Source organism: Gymnoscopelus braueri (assembly GCF_963280865.1).
Source record: "Gymnoscopelus braueri genome assembly, chromosome: 19".
NCBI lineage: Eukaryota > Metazoa > Chordata > Actinopteri > Myctophiformes > Myctophidae > Gymnoscopelus > Gymnoscopelus braueri.
The window spans coordinates 1,039,962-1,061,728 of NC_137621.1; the positions used below are offsets into that span (position 1 = coordinate 1,039,962).

The 21,767-nt window shown below is 40.8% G+C and overlaps 2 protein-coding genes across 3 annotated transcripts in view; both read left to right on the forward strand.

Annotated features, from left to right (window-relative positions):
- adck1 (aarF domain containing kinase 1) overlaps window positions 1–21,767 on the forward strand; it is a 121,131-nt gene that overhangs the window by 25,615 nt on the left and 73,749 nt on the right. For both annotated transcript variants that reach the window (XM_080413599.1, XM_080413600.1), the window contains exons 4-5: window positions 20,011–20,076; window positions 20,207–20,344. In XM_080413599.1, coding sequence (XP_080269725.1) covers window positions 20,011–20,076; window positions 20,207–20,344 — 204 coding nt within the window. The remainder of the gene's footprint in view (window positions 1–20,010; window positions 20,077–20,206; window positions 20,345–21,767) is intronic.
- LOC308074041 (thioredoxin domain-containing protein 17-like) lies at window positions 3,386–3,775 on the forward strand (the record flags this gene model as incomplete). The annotated part of the gene is made up of 1 exon (XM_080413380.1): window positions 3,386–3,775. One exon carries the CDS (start codon window positions 3,386–3,388, stop codon window positions 3,773–3,775), a length of 390 nt encoding a protein of 129 aa, XP_080269506.1.

Here is a 21,767-nt window from a genome sequence, read left to right on the forward strand (position 1 = left end):
AATGCCTCAAATCATGAACACAGCATGCAATTTCGGTGAAATTTTGCACGCACATTTCCACTATGCCGAGGAAGAAATGCCACTTGAAAATGTTCAAATCAGCCTCATGGTGGCGCTATAACAGGCTGATTCATGTTTTTACCTATAACTGCACCGATCTGTGTAAAACTTTGTATGCGCACTCCCTAGAGGTCAAGGAAAAACCTTTGCCCTGCATTTTTCACATCTGCCTTTTATAGCGCCACCAGGAGGCCGACCTATGTAAAACACATTTCTTTATATTACTCCTTCCGATTTTATCCAAATTTCACGCACATCGGTACACATGATCTCCATAGTCATGTGATCAAGACGGATATGTTTGATTTTTCATATTCCATCCTCATTGGCTAAAATTGACATCTAAAGTTTGCAGTAGTGGCTGGTTTTGAACAAAATTCCGCAAATCATGAACGCATCGTCCGATTGCGGTCAAACTTTGCACGCACATTCACACTATGTTGAGGAACAAATGCCACCCTTTTAACATTGAACTGTTATAGCGCCACCAGCAGGTCTAATTTAGCAAAACATATTTTTTGCACAAAATGCCTCAAACCATCAAGACCTAAGAATAAATGGCACCCTTTAAACATTGGCCTATTATAGCGCCACCAGGAGGCCACAATAACCTACCTGACCTGGCGGAGACCTGTGCTCCGAGGAGCACTTTTTCATTTTTTTTACTTTGAAAAATTAAAAAAATAAAAATCGTAATGGCCAGCAAAACTAAACAATAAAAGCCTGGAGATCGAGGCTAGGAAGGCATTGTAAGACAGTGTTTCCTAAACAGTGGGTCGGGACCCATTTTTTCCCCAGCTAATAGGCACTGTAAGTCGGTACCAATTTTCGGGTCACAGACTCATATTTGGGAAATAAATATCCTTCCGGTGGGGGCTCCTCACCGGCAGGTGAGCCTGTAGGATAAGAAATAATTAAAAAGGCTTAGTTTTGATCGTTCAATGGATCACTTTATTGAAAAAAACATTCGCCTCGCAGTAACATTTGTGTTATGGCCAAATAAACTAATTCCCCATTATCTGGTTGAATAGAAGCCATGGGGGGTGGGGGGGGTGGGCTCTAATTGATTGACTGGTCCCAGTGGAGTCCTGTAGTCTTTTATTTGTCCAATCAGCTTCCTGCTGCATTATTAATGATGTGTGTGGGCGGGGCCACCGGGGAAATGCAGCCGTCATCTACTGTGTGTGTGTGTGTGTGTGTGTGTGGGAGTGGGTGGGTGGGTGGGTGTGTGTGTGTGTGTGTGTGGGAGTGGGTGGGTGGTGGGGGGGGGGATATAGCTGAATGGTTAATGAGCCCGTCTAGGACTCTGAAGGTCTCAGGGATGATTCCAGCTCTCAGTAATGTGTCTTAAGTGTCCCTGAGCAACACTTAACCCCTAAACTGCTCCCCCAGCAGCACTCAGCTGGGTGAAGCTGGAAAGTGAAGTTCCCCCAGGGGATGGGATATCAACAAACCCCCAGGGGATGGGATATCAGCAAAAACAAGAGGAAAAAGACAGAAATCAGTGGTTCTCTCTCAACCCTTTTCATTCCATGGACCCTCACCCAGTTTGATATGCATTTATACCAGGGTTTCTCAAAGTGGGTGCCGCGGAATAAATTTCAATAATACATTGGAATTTACCAATATCACTTATGTAGTTATTTTATACGTACACAGTTATTTTCAATCAATTCAAACCGAAATTGCAGGCTCTATGCACAGTAGCCATATTTTATTTTTTTCTTACATTTTTTTCCCGCGATTTTGTAACCCAGTGCCAATTGTCTAAGTAATCCTGGGCGCTACACTCCCTCTGCAAACCTAGGGAGAACCCAGTGCTGAAAGCATGCCTCCTTCAATGCATGAGGGCTAACAGGCCTTCTTATCACCTGACAGGGGGGAGTTTCCCCTGTAGGACGTAGCTTCTTATCACCTGACAGGGGGGAGTTTCCCCGGTAGGACGTAGCTTCTTATCACCTGACAGGGGGGAGTTTCCCCGGTAGGACGTAGCTTCTTATCACCTGACAGGGGGGAGTGTCCCCGGTAGGACGTAGCTTCTTATCACCTGACGGGGAGGAGTTTCCCCGGTAGGACGTAGCTTCTTATCACCTGACAGGGAGGAGTTTCCCTGTTAGGACGTAGCGTGTGGAAGGAACATGTTATTCCAACCAGTTCCTTTCCCCTCCATCAGGCGCCCTGGCTGACCAGGGGGAGGCAGTATAGAGACCAGGATTACTGCATGTTTTTGTGAGGGTACCTATCCTAGGGCACACGGGGAGAACATGCAGCCATATTTTAAATAAATCAGGCCTCTCCCTTACTTCTTCCTAGTATCAGGTGTTATCGATGATACTAATGAAGGCTCTGTTCCATTCTGGTTGTTACAATGATACTAATGAAGGCTCTGTTCCATTCTGGTTGTTACAATGATACTAATGAAGGCTCTGTTCCATTCTGGTTGTTACAATGATACTAATGAAGGCTCTGTTCCATTCTGGTTGTTACAATGATACTAATGAAGGCTCTGTTCCATTCTGGTTGTTACAATGACACTAATGAAGGCTCTGTTCCATTCTGGTTGTTACAATGACACTAATGAAGGCTCTGTTCCATTCTGGTTGTTACAATGACACTAATGAAGGCTCTGTTCCATTCTGGTCAAACAGAGTCAGGGTGTTGACTCACTGGAAACACTCTGCTACACCAGTGGGTCTTAAAGTGTGGTCCAGGGACCCTCATGGGTCCTTGAGGGGGTTCCACATGGACCTTTACAGGTCTGTAACTCTGAGAGTGTACAAATGGAACCAAATGGACCTGTGAGGGTCCATGTGGTTCCATTTGTACACTCTCAGAGTTATCGGGGTCCTTGGAATCAAACAGTTTAAGAACCACAGTGCTACACTAAGTGGAACAGAGCCTTCATTAGTATCATTCCATTTGGTTCCATGTGTACACTCTCAGAGTTACAGACCTGTAAGGGTCCATTTGGTTTCATGTGTACACTCTCAGAGTCACAGACCTGTAAGGGTCCATTTGGTTCCATGTGTACACTCTCAGAGTTACAGACCCCGGAAAGGGTGCTGTTGGACTCCTGGTTGTCCCTAGACCCAAGATTTGAGAGCCAGTGATTTTAGGCTGCGTTTTCCATCATGTTTCCATGGAAACGAGTGGAAACATAAGACCATTCTGTGCCCAAATACGGGGCTTTGGCGATGATGTCATGGCCGTGACCTCAGCACAGTGACTCAGACCAAATGTTTTATTCTTAGTCTGATAGATCGATAGATTTATTCAGTCATTCGTTCATTCATTCATCTCTTTGTAAGTCAACGCTGAGACAACAATGGCCCGGCATTACGAAGAGATCCACGTCCGCGGCTACGACGAATTCTGTCAGGCGGTGTCCGACAGGGAAGCAAAGAAGGACGTCGTCATCTTCGCGTATTTCTGCGGCGACAGAGACGCGCGGACGGGCGTGAGCTGGTGTCCGGACTGCGTGCGGTCGGAGCCGGTGGTCCGCGGCCAGATGGCTCACCTCCCGGAAGGCTCTGCGTTCGTCTGCTGTCAGGTCGGAGACAGGAGCTTCTGGAAGGATCCAGACAACGCCTTCAAGAAGAGCCTGAAGCTCAGAGGGGTTCCAACGCTGCTGCGCTACGGAACGGCCCGTGTGCTAGTGGAGGAACAATGCTGCAAAGCTGACCTGGTGAAGATGATGTTTACCCAGAAGGACTAGATGATGTTTACTCAGAAGGACTAGATGATGTTTATCCAGAAGGACTAGATGATGTTTATCCAGAAGGACTAGATGATGTGTACTCAGAAGGACTAGATGATGTTTACCCAGAAGGACTAGATGATGTTTACTCAGAAGGACTAGATGATGTGTACTCAGAAGGACTAGATGATGTTTACCCAGAAGGACTAGATGATGTTTACTCAGAAGGACTAGATGATGTGTACTCAGAAGGACTAGATGATGTTTACCCAGAAGGACTAGATGATGTTTACCCAGAAGGACTAGATGATGTTTACCCAGAAGGACTAGACGATGTTTACCCAGAAGGACTAGATGATGTTTACCCAGAAGGACTAGATGATGTTTACCCAGAAGGACTAGATGATGTTTACCCAGAAGGACTAGATGTTTACCCAGAAGGACTAGATGATGTTTACCCAGAAGGACTAGATGATGTTTACCCAGAAGGACTAGATGATGTTTACCCAGAAGGACTAGATGATGTTTACCCAGAAGGACTAGATGATGTTTACCCAGAAGGACTAGATGATGTTTACCCAGAAGGACTAGATGATGTTTACCCAGAAGGACTAGATGATGTTTACCCAGAAGGACTAGATGATGTTTACCCAGAAGGACTAGATCAGGGGTACTCAACTACAAATCTTGAAGGTCCACATTTTTTTTTAAATAAGGCAAATAGCTGTTCATTTAGGTCAATCGAGCCAGGCTTATCAAATCGGATCCCCTCCCAACCAAACAACTTAATAAAGCTGGGGTGCAGAGCAGCGGCGCAATTCTGGGCTGAAGCTCGAGGGGTCGCCCGTGTGTGCCGAAAATGCGTGTGCAGCGTGCGTCAGAAATTTTTAGTTTTTTTGCTTTGTTTTTTTTCCTCTAATTTAATCATTTGACACTGTTATGTTAAAGGCATACTAGGTAACGTTTTCAACAAAAATAAAGTTAAATTGTATATCTTTTGTGAGTGGCAAAAGTTTCACAACACCCACTCCATGAATTTCACCCCCGGAAGCCTTTTATTTATATATTTACTATTGAACGGTGAAGGGGGGGGACTTTCCCGGGGAAATGACGTCATCTGGCCGGAAAACGGAGGCGGAAATGCACTGGTTTCCTGTTTGGCCAGGAACTACCGCAACGGTTTCCTGTTTGGCCAGGAACTAGCGCGCTAATAACAAAAAGGAACCTCACGCTGATTTTAAGAGAATGTAGGATTGGAAGATCGAAAAAGAACAGAAAAAGAAAGCACAGCTCATGGTAACTAATGCTCCACTGGCTAAGAGAAACGATCCGTAGATAGTATAAAACAATTAAAAGATCGCTTTTTGAAACGCTTCCGGTGAAAACAAATGGAATTCTGGGTAATCGAGGACTACGGAAATTGTATGCAGTGACGGTAGTGACCAGCAGAGGTTGCTAAAAATCGTTATTTGTGATTTTGCATTGTACAACTTTATGTTAATTCTTCATTATTAATTACTTACGATGCATACGTGGGTTCAGGTTCTATTAACACATGCCTAGATCGCATATATGCGTTTTTCAAATCCATCGCTTGATTGCCGCAATTCTGAAAATCGCATATATGCGTTCTTTGGAATTTTCATTGTTTAATCTGTGATCGCGGTGTTCTGTGAATTTCTCATCATCAGTTTCGTTTTCTGGTTACATCACACTCACCGGGTTCCGGATTCATGACGCAGATTCCGTTTCCTGTTCTCGGAAGGCCTTTTTTAGGCATTTTAGTCGAGAATAGGGAAAAACACGGTTTTTCACACGTTATAAAAAACTAACGTAGAGCTCTAGTTCTATTTTCTTTAGTCTGGATGACGAACAGCCATCCAGGTCGTGTATCACATCGAACTGAAGCCGATCGCCGATCTGCGAAAACGTCACATGCTAAGGCTATGACGTATGGACTGTTTGACCCTGTTTGGGGGGGGGGGGGGGGGTCGATCGAGTGAGCGAGTGGTCAAGGTGTCGATTTGCTGCTCTCTGCTGGTAGATCTGTCGTATGTGTTTAAAACCGCAGCCAGACCTCATATTTGAATGAAAAATTACAAAATAACAACAAAAAACACGCAAATCGCTGGCACAGGGGTGAGTACATTATGAATAAACTCTGGCAATGTGTTAAATACGTATTTTACATTATTTTAACATTTATTTGTATTATTCTAAATGACTTGGGGGTGAGGGGGTCTTGTTTTATGCTAGTATTTATTTTAGTTAAAAACAAAACGGCGGACATGTTGTTTTTAACTAAAATAAATACTAGCATAAAACAAACAAATATTTTAAATTGAACAACAATTCAAGGGGGTGAGGGGGTCCAATCTGAAGCTAGGGGGTGACAAATCTCCCCCGTACTCCCTGGGATTTCCGCGCCTGGTATGAAAACAAACATGAATTTCAAACAACGGTCCGCCTGTTGTTTGATAAACGGCGGACCGTTGTGTTTAAGGTGGTCTGAGGGGATCTCTGTCAGTCTCTACCTCGATGTGTTTAAGGTGGTCTGAGGAGATCTCTGTCAGTCTCTACCTCGATGTGTTTAAGGTGGTCTGAGGAGATCTCTGTCAGTCTCTACCTCGTTGTGTTTAAGGTGGTCTGAGGAGATCTCTGTCAGTCTCTACCTCGTTGTGACGCCTCCGATCACATCGAGCATGTTTGATATTTGTGTAACTCATTATAGACACAAGACCATGGGTCTTCAACAGGGGGTCTGGGCCCCCTAGGGGGTCCTCAGAGTAACTACAGGAGGGGGCCGTGAAATCATTTTGTGATAGGAACTTCTTTTTTTCTTTTTCTTTTTTTTACATTAACCACTTGAACCCTAGCTGGCATCCCTATTCTTCTGGGGGGAACATTCAACGAAAATAGCTGATCTACAAGCTCACAAGTACTGTATTTGCCTCTGAGATAATGGAGTAGAAGCATAAAACCAAACAAATTATAATAATATGAAAAAGTAAAAGTACCTTAAACTGTACTTTACTGTGCAGGCATGCACTTCCTCCTGTCTCCACTGGATGGAGCCAACTGACCACATTCAATCACTACAGAGAGAGAGAGAGAGAGAGAGAGAGAGAGAGAGAGAGAGAGAGAGAGAGAGAGAGAGAGAGAGAGAGAGAGAGAGAGAGAGAGAGAGAGAGAGAGAGAGAGAGAGAGAGAGAGAGAGAGAGAGAGACGCGTTGATGAGGGACATACAGTAAAGAAGAACTCTTTATATACAGTGATATATAGCAGCGGTTATTTCAAGGAGTTTGATTTGCATGAGGCCACGGACCCCCGTTTCATACCATTATCTGTCTGTAGGACCCCCAATCTATACTTTAAAATCCTAACTCTGAGAGTTTACACTATGGATACATTTATACTCTGAGAGTTAGACCTCAGTCTGAGAACCACTGGTACATAGTACATTTATAACACACTTATTCACTGTCACTTTCAAATGTATTAGAACACATGGAATTATTCTTCAGTATTTGAAGATCTGGGGATCTTGTCCGGGTTTTTTCCTAATAAAAATAGCTAAATCAATAGGTTGACATTTATATATATATATATATATATATAAATTAATAAAAACACATTACTGGGCTATATTGTTCTGTATCTCAACTTTGTGTTTGTTAACAGGCTAAAAGCTAAAAGCATATTTTAAAATGATCCATTTGTAATCAAAGGATACATTATTTTATTTATGTATTTCCAACCTTTGAAGTTACGTCAAGCAAGGTAAACCTCTACCAAAGTGTTCCTGCCCTTTAAGTGTTTCATTTATAATGTACTTTTCCTCTTGTAGTAGTCATAAGTAAAATATTTCTCTTTAAAACGTAGTGGAGTTAAAGGTAGGGTAAGTGATTTTCTTTTGTTAAAATAAGTGTTAAATAGCTCTATATTCTGATAGTACTCATTGCTATAGAGTGTTTGTTCAGTAAAAGGAGTCTCCTTGTCTCTCCAGCTCTTTATAAAACAGAAAATGCGTTTCATTTCCAATTTTATCCAATCAGGATAGAGAACTCAATCAGGATATAGATTAAACACGTGAAATTAGAAGTGATGACACTAAGAAATGAGCAGGCAAAATTGGAACTGGAACACTATGTAAATGAAGCTTAAAAATGGGTACTTTCTCCTGATTGGCTGAGATTTTGACACCTAGCGGAAAATGAATTTTCTGTTTATTAAAGAGCTGGAGAGACGGGGAGACTCCTGTTACTGAACAAACACTCTATAGCAATGATTACTATCAGAATATAGTGCTTTAACCTTTTAACAAAATACTTTTTGTTTTAACGAAAACATATCACTTACCCTACCTTTTTTGTATCTTTGTAAAACAAAAAAATATATATACTGTACTGTATATGTCACAGGGAAATTGGCATTCCAGGGAAATTGAAAGAGGAGCGCTCGCTTTTAGGTAAGTCTGCTAGTCGAATCAGCGCCGTCCGAGTTGTGAACCGATAGAGGGAGAATAGATCTTTTCTTGTGTTACAGTCTATGGTTACTATCCAGTGTCCAAGACGACACACATGTGTGCGCGTGTGCATGTGGGCGCATGCACACACACGCGTGCGCACACATGCGTGTGCATGTGTGCATGCGCACACATGCACAAGCACACACGCTTGCATTCATTGCCCTCTAATGTTGGTTATACAGAATTGCTTGGGTGGGTGGTAAAAACAAGCGCTCCTTTTCCAATTTCCCTGGAATGCCAATTTCCCTGTAACATTTATACTCAAGTAAAGTACAGTTACACAGGTACAAATGTACTTTAAATGTAATTCATGTATTTAGTTTTTGTGTTAAATTGAGTTATCTTTGATTTTATTTAGTTTCAACCCAGTGTTCACATTTCGTTGACTAAAATTATAGCGAAAAACTTTATTTTTCAATGAAGAAAACTAAATAAAAGCTAAGCTACGATGACAAACTATGGAGAAGAGATCCAGTATAACTAAGACTAGTGGAGAAGAGATCCAGTATAACTAAGACTAGTGGAGAAGGGATCCAGTAGAACTAAGACTAGTGGAGAAGAGATCCAGTAGAACTAAGACTAGAGGAGAAGAGATCCAGTAGAACTAAGACTAGTGGAGAAGAGATCCAGTAGAACTAAGACTAGAGGAGAAGAGATCCAGTAGAACTAAGACTAGAGGAGAAGAGATCCAGTAGAACTGAGACTAGTGGAGAAGAGATCCAGTAGAACTAAGACTAGTGGAGTAGAGATCCAGTAGAACTAAGACTAGAGGAGAAGAGATCCAGTAGAACTAAGAGTAGAGGAGAAGAGATCCAGTAGAACTAAGACTAGTGGAGAAGAGATCCAGTAGAACTACGACTAGTGGAGAAGAGATCCAGTAGAACTAAGACTAGTGGAGTAGAGATCCAGTAGAACTAAGACTAGAGGAGAAGAGATCCAGTAGAACTAAGAGTAGAGGAGAAGAGATCCAGTAGAACTAAGAGTAGAGGAGAAAAGATCCAGTAGAACTAAGACTAGTGGAGAAGAGATCCAGTAGAACTAATACTAGTGGAGAAGAGATCCAGTAGAACTAAGACTAGAGGAGAAGAGATCCAGTAGAACTAAGACTAGTGGAGAAGAGATCCAGTAGAACTAAGACTAGTGGAGAAGAGATCCAGTAGAACTAAGACTAGTGGAGTAGAGATCCAGTAGAACTAAGAGTAGAGGAGAAGAGATCCAGTAGAACTAAGACTAGTGGAGAAGAGATCCAGTAGAACTAAGACTAGTGGAGAAGAGATCCAGTAGAACTAAGACTAGAGGAGAAGAGATCCAGTAGAACCCCTACTTACTACTTTAGTCGACTAAATTAACACTGTTATTACAGTATTGCTACTTTTACTCCCTCCTCCTCCTACACTTTAGTTTATGTGTGGAATCACCTGGTCCTCCAGGGCCACACAGGCACAACATGAGTCACACAAACATTTTGCCATCTGGGCTTTAACAGCATCTGAAGGCTTTGAGCTGGACCGTTTGACCGGCCCGCCAAGGGGCGCGCACACACACACACACACACACACACACACACACACACACACACACACACACACACACACACACACACACAGACACACAAAAAGATGTGTTGTCACTATCGGGCAGAAATCTTGTATCTCCAAGTTTCACATTGAAAAAATGTCCCGTAAATTAACGCCCTACTTCATCATACAACAAAACACTACAAAAGTAGTGAAATTAGCCGATATACAAGCTCACAACGTAGCAATGCGATGCAATGTGAGCTTGTAGATCGGCTATTTTCACTATTTTACTTTTCGTTAAGTAATTATACAAAATAACGGGGTTTTGGACATACAAGGTTTCATACAAGAACTCCTACCTAGTACAGTACATACTTCAGAACCATGGAGAGTTCTATCTAGTATGTTACATACTTCAGAACCATGGAGAGTTCTATCTAGTATGTTACATACTTCAGAACCATGGAGAGCTCTATCTAGTATGTTACTTACTTCAGAACCATGGAGAGCTCTATCTAGTATGTTACATACTTCAGAACCATGGAGAGTTCTATCTAGTATGTTACATACTTCAGAACCATGGAGAGCTCTATCTAGTACAGTACATACTTCAGAACCATGGAGAGCTCTATCTAGTATGTTACATACTTCAGAACCATGGAGAGCTCTATCTAGTATGTTACATACTTCAGTACCATGGAGAGCTCTATCTAGTATGTTACATACTTCAGTACCATGGAGAGCTCTATCTAGTATGTTAAATACTTCAGAACCATGGAAAGCTCTATCTAGTATGTTACATACTTCAGAACCATGGAGAGCTCTATCTAGTATGTTACATACTTCAGTACCATGGAGAGCTTTATCTAGTATGTTACATACTTCAGAACCATGGAGAGCTCTATCTAGTATGTTACATACTTCAGAACCATGGAGAGCTCTATCTAGTATGTTACATACTTCAGAACCATGGAGAGCTCTATCTAGTATGTTACATACTTCAGTACCATGGAGAGCTCTATCTAGTATGTTACATACTTCAGTACCATGGAGAGCTCTATCTAGTATGTTACATACTTCAGTACCATGGAGAGCTCTATCTAGTATGTTACATACTTCAGTACCATGGAGAGCTCTATCTAGTATGTTACATACTTCAGTACCATGGAGAGCTCTATCTAGTATGTTACATACTTCAGAACCATGGAGAGCTCTATCTAGTATGTTACATACTTCAGTACCATGGAGAGCTCTATCTAGTATGTTACATACTTCAGTACCATGTAGAGCTCTATCTAGTATGTTACATACTTCAGTACCATGGAGAGCTCTATCTAGTATGTTACATACTTCAGAACCATGGAGAGCTCTATCTAGTATGTTACATACTTCAGAACCATGGAGAGCTCTATCTAGTATGTTACATACTTCAGTACCATGGATAGCTCTATCTAGTATGTTACATACTTCAGTACCATGTAGAGCTCTATCTAGTATGTTACATACTTCAGTACCATGGAGAGCTCTATCTAGTATGTTACATACTTCAGTACCATGTAGAGTTCTATCTAGTATGTTACATACTTCAGTACCATGTAGAGCTCTATCTAGTATGTTACATACTTCAGTACCATGGAGAGCTCTATCTAGTATGTTACATACTTCAGAACCATGGAGAGCTCTATCTAGTATGTTACATACTTCAGTACCATGGAGAGCTCTATCTAGTATGTTACATACTTCAGTACCATGGAGAGCTCTATCTAGTATGTTACATACTTCAGTACCATGGAGAGCTCTATCTAGTATGTTACATACTTCAGTACCATGGAGAGCTCTATCTAGTATGTTACATACTTCAGTACCATGTAGAGCTCTATCTAGTATGTTACATACTTCAGTACCATGGAGAGCTCTATCTAGTATGTTACATACTTCAGTACCATGTAGAGTTCTATCTAGTATGTTACATACTTCAGTACCATGGAGAGCTCTATCTAGTATGTTACATACTTCAGTACCATGTAGAGTTCTATCTAGTATGTTACATACTTCAGTACCATGGAGAGCTCTATCTAGTATGTTACATACTTCAGAACCATGGAGAGCTCTATCTAGTATGTTACATACTTCAGAACCATGGAGAGCTCTATCTAGGTACCATATAGTACATAATAATTACATATATAGTACCTTCTGTATGCTTGTGCGTGCGTGTGTGCGTGCGTGCGAGAGACAGAGATGTGTACTGAAATGTTCAGCAAATGTTTCTACTCCATCTATACACACTGTCCATACCCTTCTCTCCTTCTCTCTCTCTCACACACACACACACACACACACACACACACACACACACACACACACACACACACACACACACACACACACACACACACACACACACACAGGGAAAAGGGGGCGATGGCCAGCCTCCACCTATCCCAGAGTGCCTTTCTATTTCCATGGCGACGCAGCTATCAAGCCGTGACGGTGCCTCCGGCGGACACACACACACACACACACACACACACACACACACACACAGCAGATTGTGAAGTGATGCTGCATGGTACGATACGCTGCCTCTACTTGATAAACAAGTGGCATTATGGTGACAACATCCCACCCGCCGCCCCCTAGTGGCCACCTCCCCTCATGACATGGGCTGATTGAAAGGCCTGTATTTAAGAGAGGAAGATGTTTAGACATGGAAACGTTGTCACGTTATTTTCCTGCACCCTGTCAATAGAAATGGCTTTAATTGTCCGAATGCCTTCCTGACCATTAATATAAACCCATGCACCTATACACTCTAGCAATCAGTGCAGCTGCTGCTACCTAATCTGTCAGTCATTGGCTGCTCAGTGGTGCTGCAAAGTAACTATAAGTATATTTACTCAAGTACTATGCAAGTGCTTACCATGCACAGTTTAATTTTGAGGTCCTTTTACTGTCCTTTCCCTTTGTGTTACTTCTACTCCACTACAATGACAGCATTTGACAGCTTTAGTTACTTGTTACTTTGCAGATTTTATTATTAATACAAAACCTACAGTAACCACATACAGCCGATCTACAATGTGACGCGTTATGAGCTTGTAGATCTGAAGATTTTCTGAAAATGTCAGTACTTTTACTTTGGTACTCAATGTATATTTTGATGCTAAACACGTTTGTACACTGCAAGCTCCATAAACCCCCCCCCCCCCCCCCCCCCCCCCCACACACACACACACATATACACACACACACACACACACACATACACACACACACACACACACACACCCCATACTCCACCGCCACCCCACCTCCCACACCACATGACATACCCCCCCCCCCCCTCTGTCATACAAACTATACAAAAGAAAAGCCGATCTACAATGTGATGCGTGATGAGCTTGTAGATCTGCTATTTTGGAAAAAGCTTGACAGTCTTTGTAAAGTGTGAGTAGAGGTGGCGGCAGTGGCTCAGGGGTAGAGGTGGCCGGTAGAGCGGCCGAGATGGCAACTGCGAGGTTCACAGTTCGATCCCGGGCTCCTCCAGAACTATGTTGAAGTGTCCTTGAGCAAGACGCTGAACCCCTGATTGCTCCTGATGACTAAACTATGTAACATGGTAGAGGACTATGTCATCATTCAAAAGTTTGTTATGGTTTTTCATAATGTATGTATTTCATTTGTTTTAAATGCTGTTATCAGGGCGTCCTTGAAAAAGAGAGCTTTGCTCTCAATGGTCCTCCCCTGAATAAATAAAGGAAAGAAAGAAACCGAAACCAGTGAAAAGCAGCCGATCTACAAGCTCAGAAACACGTTGCTATCTGAAAAGTTTTGAGATTGTAGATCGGCTATTTCACAATGAAGTATGTCATACATTAAAAGAGAGACAAAACTATAAGTAATATGCACAATAAGCCTGATAAGACCTGAGCTTAAGGCCAGAGAGAGAGAGAGAGAGAGAGAGAGAGAGAGAGAGAGAGAGAGAGAGAGAGAGAGAGAGAGAGATGTAATAGAATAATAATATTCCATTCAGGTGAAGTTTTCTATCATTTATTAGGAAGATTCAGGCAGAGAGCAACAGCATACAGATCATTCAGAGCCAGGCCTCCTGGCCTGACCAACAGCCCATTCGGGGCACAAGCCTCTCAAACCTCCTCTACCACAGTTCTTTATACTCCACATTGTACCAAAGAGGCTTTTCTAAATGGTCTTATAAGGTATGGACTAAATATAAGAGAGACACAACCATAGCTACACAAATACACATAGCTGAGACAGTGACAGTAGCATGAAGGATTCAGATCAGCTGTTCCATTTACAGCTGTAGGTGAGTTACATTTAGCACATTCATGTGTAGAGTGGTTGACTAAAGACCCCTGCTGTGAGTTTAAACCTTCTTAGTTCAGATAAAGTTAGATAGTACAGAAATAATAGAAGAACAGGTTGGCATTCTAATTTATCCATTACATTCCAGAGTTTTTTCTTTTTGTACATGAATAATCATATTCATGTACATACGACAGGTGATTTATAGAATGCCAAATCAATAGACATTTTCCTACCTACATGTTGATATAGCTATATATTTACTCAACCATTTTTGTAGAGCTCTCTCTCTCTCTCATTTTCTAGAATTTAGTATATGTGAAATCTTTTATCTGGTTGGACATTAAATCTCTGTTTTTCAAGGCAAAGGGCCCTTAGCACGCTGGCTAATTGGGGCGATACGCGTGTCTAAACACTTCTCTCCCTTCTAAACGTTAAAAGGCCAGAGACTATGCAGTCAAAACAAATATTTCCACATTTATGGCCAATGCCCAGTTGACTAATTTTTTCTTTTAGATATCAGCTTTTATCTAAAATTCCTATATTAATTTATTCAGATAAATATCAAACATATCACATGAAACATATTACAGACTAATAGACCTGGTTGTTTTAGGTTTGAAAGCTCTGAAAGCCTCTCACTCATAATGTCAAATATATCTCTGTTTGTATGTTAAATCTCTGTTTCTCAAGACTGAGGGCTCCATACAGATTCATTTACCAATTCGGACCGCCTTTCACGGATTGATTTTGACAGTTTCCTTACACACCTAATTTGGCTTCCACCAACTTTGCACCGGAGTACAGGTATTTTCCGACTTTCACGGAGGGGCTCGTCTTCCACGACCTAATTTCCTAATTTGGCTTTCACCAACTTTGCACCGGAGTACAGGTATTTTCCGAATTTCACGGAGGGCTCGTCTTCCACGACCTAATTTCCTAATTTGGCTTACACCAACTTTGCACAAGAGTACAGGTATTTACCGAATTTCACGGAGGGCTCGCTTTTCACGACCTAATTTATCTCACCCCAGACGTTGATATGCCAGAGATTAGGCAGTATGAACAAATAGACATTTAGATATTGAATATAGTTTTCCAGTCTTCCTGGCTCTTTCCTCCATCTTCACTTAGCGTACGGGTCCATTTGGTTATGTCTCTGACAGCGATCTCCACTTTGCTAGTGGTTCCAGTAGTGTCTCTCACGTGCAGCATGTCTCTCTGTGGCAGTGATCTCCCTTGGGCTGGTGGGGTCCCAGTTCAGTGGCTCTCAAATGCTCTCTGTGGCTCTCTGTGCCTTGTCCTCCTGCTGTGGCAAAGTCTCTTGTTGTTTGTATGGTGTCGATTTCGTCACCTCTGCTGCTGCAATGGTGACATTGTTGGTGCTGCTCTCATGGCTGGTGACCATGCATGCTTCTGTGGAAAAACGCATGCTCTGCTCCTTCCCTCTGTGGCTTGAAGCTTGTGGTTTCCTTGTTGTCATCACAGACAGAATAGATCGGTCTGCAAGGTTCCAATCGTGTAGACCTTGTTGAAGATCATCAGAAGTTGATTCTGCATAGCTTGCTTCTGTAGTGCTCCCTCTTTGTCCTCCATCGTCTGGATCTGGTCCGGATCTGCTTTGAGAAATCTTTTTCCCAAAAAGTCCTTCACCCTTAAGTTCTTTTGATCAAGTATCCATAATCATAATTAGTTATGAAATATGAAATATTGATCCTGCCGACAACGCCAAATGTAATAGAATAATAATATTCCATTCAGGTGAAGTTTTTGATCATTTATTAGGAAGATTCAGGCAGAGAGCAACAGCATACAGATCATTCAGAGCCAGGCCTCCTGGCCTGACCAACAGCCCATTCGGGGCAAAAAACCTCTCAAACCTCCTCTACCACAGTTCTTTATACTCCACATTGTACCAAAGAGGCTTTTCTAAATGGTCTTATAAGGTATGGACTAAATATAAGAGAGACACAACCATAGCTACACAAATACACATAGCTGAGACAGTGACAGTAGCATGAAGGATTCAGATCAGCTGTTCCATTTACAGCTGTAGGTGAGTTACATTTAGCACATTCATGTGTAGAGTGGTTGACTAAAGACCCCTGCTGTGAGTTTAAACCTTCTTAGTTCAGATAAAGTTAGATAGTACAGAAATAATAGAAGAACAGGTTGGCATTCTAATTTATCCATTAGAGAGGAGAGAGAGAGAGAGAGAGAGAGAGAGAGAGAGAGAGAGAGAGAGAGAGAGAGAGAGAGAGAGAGAGAGAGAGAGAGAGAGAGAGAGAGAGAGAGAGAGATGAGAGAGAGAGAGAGAGAGAGAGAGAGAGAGAGAGAGAGAGAGAGAGAGAGAGACAGAATGGATTGATTGGACATCTCAACCTATTGCCATTAACAGGAATTGAACCCTCAACCTTCGGATTGACAGGCTGCAACACTACCTATAGTGCTATAGCTTTGTCCAGGCTGAGGTTGTCTGTTGAAGATAAAAGTGAACCAGTGAAAGCAGCCGATCTACAAGCTCAGAAACACGTTGCTATCTGAAAAGTTTTGAGATGGTAGATCGGCTATTTTCAGAATGAAGTATGTCATACATTGCAAAAACATACCCTCCTCAAATATTATGTAACAAAAGATAACAATAAAATGTTATCTTTATCAATTGCACATGCGTTCATTGATACAGTCTTGTTGTTTGCAATGCACTTTAAATGAAGTCTGCACCAAGTCAGGCTTGAACCGGCGACCTGATGTTGTGAGACATTCACTTAAAGGAGAATTTTGTACTAAAGTTTTCTTACCTTTTCTATGACGTTATGATATCTTAGGATGAATGGTACAGTAGAAAAATGTCATAACTCCACCCCTGGTCCGCTACAGCTTAAAAGGTGCGCGGATAGGCCTTAGGTTTGATCACATATTTTCAGCTTTTTTAAATTATTTTTTTGGTGAGATCTGACGTTCATAGTGACAGAACACTATGCAACCAAAAAAAAAAAAAAAACAGAAGTCTCGCTAGACGAGATTGAAATCTCGAGATTTCAATCTCATCTAGCGAGACTTCTGTTTTTTTTTTTTTTTTTTTTTGGGTTGCATAGTGTTCTGTCACTTATGAACGTCAGATCTAAAAAAAAAAAAAAAAAAAAAAAAGCTATTAAAATATGTTATCTAACCTAAGGCCTATCCGCACACCTTTTAAGCTGTGGCGGCTCAGGGGTGGAGTTATGAAATTTTTCTACTGTACCATTCATCCTAAGATATCATGACGTCATAGAAAAGGTAAGAAAACTTTAGTCCAAAATTCTCCTTTAAGCGGGAAGCCATTGGACCAACAGACCTGGTGTAGTGAAAACGGAGGTCAGACAGATGATACCATTTCATGCAAATAGCTGAAAAATCCTGGGTTTAAGTGTTTTTCAAACTGCTCAAAATTGCGGACAATCTAAGGGCGGAGCTTACTGGTAAAAGTGATACATGTGTTCCTCATGAGTCAAGGCAGGTGTGTAAGCAGGTTTAATGGCTGTCGGCCAAACGAGGCATGACTTTTTCCTGTTTAAAGTTTGCATTTTCAAAGAATCGCTATAGCGCCCCCCTTTGACCAATTGGAGTAAGATTGGTTTCAGTGATATTTGGAATGACCCTGTACATTACCGCAAAGTTTCAAAGAAATGTGAGTCTGCATGTATGTGTTAGGGGCAGATGAATAATTGTCATAAAAATGCAATATTCATTGGCTCATTAAAGCTTCATTTTTTCACTTATGGAAAATCCACTGCATCGTTGAGTCAGCATAGGTCCAAAGTTCATGTGTAAAAAGTTTCGTGCAGATTACTCAAAAATCCCAGGAGGAGATGGGTTTTAACTGTTTTTCATATAATTCAAAATGGTGGGAGATCTAAAGGTCAGAGGTCAAAAGTCAGAATGTGAAAGTTGTTCATCATGAGTAGACGCATGTGTGTATTGAAGTTTCATGGCTGTAGGTCAAACAGGGCATGAGTTGTACCTGTTCAAAGTTGGCATTTTCAATTGAGTGCTATAGCGCCACCTTTTGACGAAAGATTGTGAGATTTATTTCTTGATAGTTTTTCATGACCATCTATCATATGGCCGAGTTTCGTAAAAAGCGTATGCACGGTTCAGCCAGAACTGCGAAAAGTGGCAGAAGAAACAGAATAATGCCAATAATAAAACGGGTCCATGCTGGAAGCCTGGCCCCGTAATAATAATAATAATAATAATAAGTGTAATAATAATAATAATGATGATGATGATGATGATAATAATACTAATGATGTTATTGTATTGGAATGTGTTAATAATGATGCAATCTGGGAACCCATCGCCAAAGGAAAAACAGCGCCCTCTGCTGTTTTTTACTCTCTCACTTGTCTCTGGGAGAGGGTATATGGTGGGCCCGTGCGCAAGGAAACCAGGGTTTTGGTCTTCCTTCAGCCTTTCACTTCCGGTGGTGCGACTATGTTTTCATTCCCACTAACAATATTTCTACACAGAACACTAACACCACTTCTCCCAGAGAACATGGATGGTTTTGGTTATAAGCCCACTTGTTTCTATGATGAAAGAGCAAGTTAAAATGTGAATATCTTTCCGTGGTTGTCTGCTCAGAGGACGCTATTGTTAAATGAGTTTCGGTTTTGTTTTTAGTGGGAAGCAGAGCACAGACAGTAAATCCCGCCCACCAAATTTGATTGGGTAAAGCGCGGCCTGCTTCCTGATCTGAAGGCACGCCCACTTGTAGGCCAGTGCGTACACGTTATGACGAACCCCCCCGACAGATTCAAGCGGAGAGCAGAATCTGTTCTTGAGAGATTGACTGCCAGAATTATTTCAGATTTTTTGCAGTTTTCTGCCAGAGATTTGTCATTGAAAAAACAAAAGTACTCAGGAGCCGAGATACAGAATGTTTAAGTTTAAAGTTAACAAGGAAGTGGATAGGAGTCTAGATCTTTGAAAAATAATATCTCCTTGGTCTTTGGGTCAAATACATTTTTTCTTTTCTTCTAAAAACTTATATATGCGTTATTGGCAGGCAAGTGATGGATTCTAAAGAACGCATATATGTGTTATTGGCTGGCAATGTAATGATGTTATTGTATGGAATGTGTTAATAATAGATTTTATTGTATTGGAATGTGTTAATAATGATGTTATTGTATGGAATGTGATAATAATGATGTTATTGTATGGAATGTGTTAATAATGATGTTATTGTATGGAATGTGTTAATAATGATGTTATTGTATGGAATGTGTTAATAATGATGTTATTGTATGGAATGTGTTAATAATGATGTTATTGTATGGAATGTGTCAATAATGATGTTATTGTATTGAATGTGTTAATAATTATGTTATTGTATGGAATGTATTAATAATGATGTTATTGTATGGAATGTGTTAATAATGATGTTATTGTATTGAATGTGTTAATAATTATGTTATTGTATGGAATGTATTAATAATTATGTTATTGTATGGAATGTGTTAATAATGATGTTATTGTATTGAATGTGTTAATAATGATGTTATTGTATGGAATGTATTAATAATGATGTTATTGTATGGAATGTGTTAATAATGATGTTATTGTATGGAATGTGTTAATAATGATGTTATTGTATGGAATGTGTTAATAATGATGTTATTGTATGGAATGTGTTAATAATGATGTTATTGTATGGAATGTGTTAATAATGATGTTATTGTATGGAATGTGTTAATAATGATGTTATTGTATGGAATGTGTTAATAATGATGTTATTGTATGGAATGTGTTAATAATGATGTTATTGTATGGAATGTGTTAATAATGATGTTATTGTATGGAATGTGTTAATAAGGATGTTTTTGTTGCAGGTACACAGGCGTTCAGCGGAGAGGTTGAGGGACCTGTGCTGTGCCAACCGCGGGACCTTCATCAAGGTGGGTCATCAACACCAGGGGGCGCTAGACTGCCTTCTGCCGGGGGAGTAATAATACATCATGATAATTAATTAAAGTATTTTATTATTATGTATTATTATTTATTATTTTATTTATTCATGTCATGCAGGTGGGTCAACACCTGGGGGCGCTAGACTACCTGCTCCCAGAGGAGTACACGTCCACGCTGAAGGTTCTGCACAGCAGAGCTCCTCAGAGCTCCATGGAGGAGATACGACAGGTCATCAGAGAAGACCTGGGCAAAGAGGTACCTTTAATACTTTAATACTTTAATACTGTTATAGATAAGATAGGTCATCAGAGAAGACCTGGGCAAAGAGGTACCTTTAATACTTTAATACTTTAATACTTTAATACTGTTATAGATAAGATAGGTCATCAGAGAAGACCTGGGCAAAGAGGTACCTTTAATACTTTAATACTTTAATACTTTAATACTTCAATACTGTTATTATAAATAAGACAGGTTATCAGAGGTACTTTTAATACTTTAATACTTTAATACTGTTATAAATAAGACAGGTCATCAGAGAAGACCTGGGCAAAGAGGTACCTTGAATACTTTAATACTTTAAAGGGATTGTAGGCGATTCAGAGATAAACAAAGAAAAAAACTCCAGCAGTTCGTTTCCCCGACCACCAGGGGGTGACGTAGGGAGGACTTCCATAGAGTTAAGGGGACTTCTAAACGGGCCATGCCGAATATAGGTTACTTACGTGCGTTAATTTACGGCCCGCTACAAACATAAACAGTAGGGAAAATACGATTTCAGAAAGAGGACTGTGTTTCAATGCAGGAAAACACCCCAGCATCATTATATAGTGGCTGATAGAGGGTTAATGTTGCCAACAATCCCTTTAAAGGATCTACACCATGAATAAAATAATAATAATAATAATAATATCTTATTGTTTATGTCCCTCAAACGTTTTTCAAAAGGTTTGAGCCTAAATCAAGCCTCAGATATACTCATTCCAACTAACTTCTCTCTGGCTTATAAAGCACTTTCACCTGCAATACCACATTGTCCTGTTTGGCACGGGGCGCTATTGAGCCAGTTTGTATGCATGTTATCTCCTGGTTCTGTGTGGAAAAAGTAAAACAAATAAATAAGAAAAAATAAATAAAAAGAAAATAAGACTTATTTTTTTGGTTGGAACTGAAAAACGGGAGGGATTGTCCCCTGACTTGACGTCACGTCAGGGTGAAAATCAGTTTGGCCTGTTTTGAGACCAATTTACAGAAAACCCCAGATTTGCTGTGAAAGCCTGAGTGTTCAAACTGGGGTATTTTGGGGATAGAAGAGAGAGGTAGGGGAGACCAAAAACACACAAAAAAGAAGAAAGAGTTCAAATTCATGGTGTAGTCCCTTTAATACTGTTATAAATAAGACAGGTCATCAGAGAAAACCTGGACAAAGAGGTACCTTTAATACTTTAATACTGTTATAAATAAGACAGGTCATCAAGTCATTTGAAAACCCATAGAATATTTATCTCCAGTATGATGGATCCCCTGATCGCTTTAAAAGATGTATCCGAGTCTCGTAGAATCAAGGAAAACTAGAAAAAGTGCTCCTCGGAGCACAGGTCTCCGCCAGGTCAGGTAGATTATTGTGGCCTCCTGGTGGCGCTATATTAGGCCAATGTGAAAAGGGTGCCATTTATTC